This window comes from Notothenia rossii (genome assembly GCF_949606895.1).
Source record: "Notothenia rossii genome assembly, chromosome: 4".
Classification (NCBI taxonomy): domain Eukaryota; kingdom Metazoa; phylum Chordata; class Actinopteri; order Perciformes; family Nototheniidae; genus Notothenia; species Notothenia rossii.
In genome coordinates, this window is record NC_136902.1 from 49,248,142 (window position 1) to 49,252,613 (window position 4,472).

Sequence of the window (4,472 nt, forward strand, 5' to 3'; positions counted from 1 at the left end):
TAAAGCAGCAGTGTTAATAATAACAGAAACGCCAAAGAGTCACATCTAATAGAAATATATAAAAGCATTTATTTTAAATTGTGTAGCACTCAGTTTATAATTTTGGCAGCACTGTTGAGCATTTTGAAAATGTATTTTCGTGCCTCTGTGCAAGGCTTAAGTCTTTTTATCTTTATAGCCACATGGTGTAAAGCAGGGTTCCCCAATTATATTTACCAAAGGGCCAATTTTTTTCAAGCATGACAAGCTAAGGGCCAAAATGCTATGTGTCACTAAAAGTTGTTTTACACTATGTGCAGATGTTACCTCTATTATAATTGTTGTAGTAGTGGCAGTAGTAATTAAACAAACCCTGTGTTGAGAGTAAAGGAAAAATGCATCCTTGAAACAAAATTAGACCGAAATCAAACATTTATTAACAATAATAATAAATAAATGCTTTAACAAATACAAATGATTTTGCTGTGGTCTGATGGGGCATAACAATAAAACAAAAATAAAAAACAACAGAGTGAACTCTGATCAAATAGTCAGACAGGTCCACATCCAATTCAGCAAACACTGTAACACACACACACACACACACACACACACACACACACACACACACACACACACACACACACACACACACACACACACACACACACACACACACACACACACACACACACACACACACACACACACACACACACACACACACACACACACACACACACACACACACACACTGGGAAAGACAGGAAGACAGAGAGAGAGTTTCAGTTAGTTACTTTTATAATGTCGTACCAAATTCACCACATTATCAGTTTTAACATTTTTAAATATGTGTACCAAATAATATCAGGCTGTAAATAACAAATAGCATTGTTTTTTTTTAACTTTATTTTTAATATATTATTTTAATGTTGTATTCAATTTAACCAGTTTGTGGGCTGTTGTTAAAAGCCCTGCATTATCCAAGGTTTTTTATCTATCATATTAATAATTTGTTTTTAATTACGCTGCGTAGCATTTTATTTAGGAAATGAATGTACATATAAAATATAACTATAAAATGGTTATTTTTGTCTTAATAATTATTATACCACAATAGAATTGACAAATTGCAAAAATAAATTGATGTTGTTCACTCACCAATCAGTGAGAGAAGTGAGAGCGGCGGGATGAGGCAACCTGTCTGATGTTGGGCTTGTATTCTGTTGTGGCAATCCTGAGGCACTGTCCAAGATGTGCACTGGAGAGTCTGTTCCTGTCCTGGCTTTTGATAGCATTCATTGAAGAAAATCCTGATTCGCAGATGTATGTTGAGGGGAACATTGTGAGTAGGAACATAGCAATAGCTCTGGTGTTTTTGAAACGAGCTTGGGGAACCATGTTGATCCAAAAGTCACACACTGGTGCATCCTTGTGTTGAGCTTTCAGCAACTCAGAGCTTCCCATCTCTAAGACCTCCATCTGAAGAGCTCCCTCTTCTATGGAAGGCACCAGCCTTTTGGCCTCTCCAGTCCACTGCCCGTCTGCTGACACAGAGAACGGCTGTCTGAGGAAGAGGAGGATTTCACGTGAGATTTTAGGGGAGCTTTCAAATCGCTCCTTGAAGTTTTCTGCCAGTTTTGACACAAAATCCTTCATTACTGGATCTTCCGGCATTTCATTCTTCTCGCAGTGCTCACGCAGACGTGGAAAGTGCAGCTTCCTCCCATGAATATCTCTCTCCAAAAGGTGCAGCTTTGACCGAAAAGCTTCAACCGCCTCGTACATCTCAGCAACAGTGTGGTTCTTGCCTTGCAGCTGCAGGTTAAGGTGATTTAGATGAGACATGATGTCACACAAAAAATGAACATCTGCTATCACCTTGGTGTCAGTTAAAAAGCTCAAAAACTCATGGGCTTTTTGGCCCTGCAGGCTTGATAAGAACGACACCAGTTCATCACGCAGGTCGCACACCCTCTCCAACACACGGCCCTTGCTCAGCCAGCGAACATCGTTGTGTAGTAAGAGATCCTTGTGTTCAGAGGACATTTCCTCTAGCAACGATCTAAAAAGGCGATGCTGCAGACTAGAGCTCTCACGCACAAAGTTAACCAGTCTCGTCACAGTATCCATCGTTTCTTTCATTTTTCCACACAGTTTTGCGCACAACACTGATTTGTGAATGATGCAGTGAAATGTCAGAAGCGCCGGGTTAACGGCGGAAAGCCTGCTTACCAAGCCTTTGTGCTTTCCAACCATCGACGGAGCCCCGTCGGTTACAACAGAGACGATTTGACTCACATTCAAACCATTCTTTTCGAAGAACTGTGTCAGCTCGTGGAAGATTATTTCCCCGGTTGTGTGCCCGGGCAGAGTAAGCAAACACAGCAGCTCTTCCCGGAATATCTTCCCATCAAAAAATCGTACGAACACAGACAGCTGTTCCATGTCGGTTCGGTCACAGGAGGAGTCTATGGCTAAGGATATAGCCTCTGTTTTCTTCAAATCCGTGAGTAGACTGGAAAAACACTCCTCCGCTAAAACCTCTACTCTTCTGGTTGCCGTGTTAGCCGACAGCGGCACCTGCTTTAATAGCTCTACAACCTTTTTTTGTTGTTTTTCATCATGATTTAAAACTTCATGAGCCATGTCTATCGCACACCGTTTAATTAACTCAGCATCAGCAAACGGCTTCTTGGCTCTAGCAAGCGTCCAAGAGACGTGCAATGAGGCAGCTGTTGCGCTCTCTTGTGCCGATGTTGTTTTCGACATTGTGGAAACAGAGTGCTTGTATGATGCAAGCAAACCTGCTATCTTTTGTGTGCGCTGGTCGGATTTCTCTGGATAGTTAGCATTAAAACTGGCAGCATGAATAGAGGTGAAGTGCCGCTTCAGGTTGTCTGATTTGATTACAGCTACATTCTGCATGCAAATCAAACAAGTCGGTTTAGCATTGACGTGGTCCGGTAAAAAAAACAATACTTCTCAGTCCAGTCAGTTTTGAACTGACGGTTCTCCTGGTCTACCTTCCTCTTCTTTGCGAATTCCATCCTGGGTTTGAGTTATCCACGGCCCGTTAGTGTCATGTTGGTCAATCGCTGGGTTGGGATGACAGGCGGCTAGCTGGCGAGCTATTGTTTATATGTGTTTGCCGCTATTCCAGGTGGTGACGAGTAAGTCAAGCGCGCGAAGCACGTCTTGCATATGCACGCGATAAGGTCATGGGTCAGGTTTACGAGTGTCGACGGAGGTCAAAATAAAGCGAAACCGCGGACATTTTATTTTATGTTTTTATGTTATAACAAGTGAATGCCAGTAGATCAGCGCGGGCCATGCTATTGCCTCTCGCGGGCCGGATCTGGCCCGCGGGCCGCTAATTGGGGTTGGCTGGTGTAAAGTAACTAAGTTCATAAACTCAACAAGTACTATACTTGGGCACAATTTTGAGATACTTGTACTTTATTTAAGTATTTCAATGTTTTGCTACTTTGTTCTTCTACTCCACTACAGTTCAGAGGTACATGGTGTATTTTGACTCCACTACATGTATTTAATACCTTTAGTTACTTCACAGATCTGGATTAATTAATTGAAATATAATCCAGTGTTAAATCAGACTTTAGTTCCACCTGGAGTAAATCCACAAGCGACCCTGCAGTATACAAAGTCATTCAAACTAGCTGCACCTTTACCAGCTTTGAGAACACTTTCATGATCAATCATTATAAAACATATCATATATTCTGAAATGGACCAATCTGCACAATGACTACTTTTACTGTCGTTACTTTCACTATATTTTGATGATAATACTTTTCTACTTTTACTTGAGGAACATTTTGAATGCAGGACTTTTACTGTAACAGAGTATTCCTACACTCTGGGACTATTACTTTTACTCAAGTACAAGATCTACTTTTACTCTAGTACAAGATCTGTGTGCTTCTACTTTTACTCAAGTACAAGATCTGAGTACTTCTACTTTTACTCAAGTACAAGATCTGAGTACTTCTACTTTTACTCAAGTACAATATATATATACTTATACCACCTCTGTTTATAGGCTATGAAAAAAAAAATTAGAAATAGAAGGCTAAAGCTAACGTTAGCAGATAGTGACAATGTATGCTAGCTAGCTAGCTCAACGATTCCTTAAATAATATTGCCTCAGAAAAACTTTGCAGTTCACATCACGCTCTGCCGCTCTGACAGCGAGCTCTGCTCTGAAAACCTGAACGGCCCGTTCTAACAGCTGTTCACCAGCGGTCCAGTCAGTGCCACAGTGACTCTGGACGCACAGTTAATATTAACGAACGCACCCGTAAGTAATGTAGCTGCTGAAGCTAAACCATCATCTCGGAGCAGCAGAGCCTTATTATACATCCATGAGCAGAGCCGACAGGCAGGAAGACTCGAGCACACAGCTCGTACTTCATTATAATATATAAAAAAAGAACACCATGCGTGTCATGATGGCACATAACAGCTCACGG

The 4,472-nt window shown here is 41.3% G+C and overlaps 1 protein-coding gene across 1 annotated transcript; it reads right to left on the reverse strand.

The window, feature by feature from the left end:
- Nucleotides 1-393: 393 nt before the first annotated feature.
- LOC307035296 (protein FAM200A-like) lies at nt 394-3,359 on the reverse strand. The gene is made up of 2 exons (XM_079674427.1): nt 1,141-3,359; nt 394-561 (listed from the first exon to the last, which is right to left on the reverse strand). Exon 1 carries the CDS (start codon nt 2,905-2,907, stop codon nt 1,144-1,146), a length of 1,764 nt encoding a protein of 587 aa, XP_079530553.1. The 5' UTR covers nt 2,908-3,359; the 3' UTR covers nt 394-561; nt 1,141-1,143.
- Between the last annotated feature and the right edge of the window lie 1,113 nt (nt 3,360-4,472).

Coding starts and splice junctions, on each gene's coding strand:
- LOC307035296 (XM_079674427.1), bottom strand. CDS start 2,907: ATGCAGAATGTAGCTGTAATCAAATCAGACAACCTGAAGCGGCACTTC.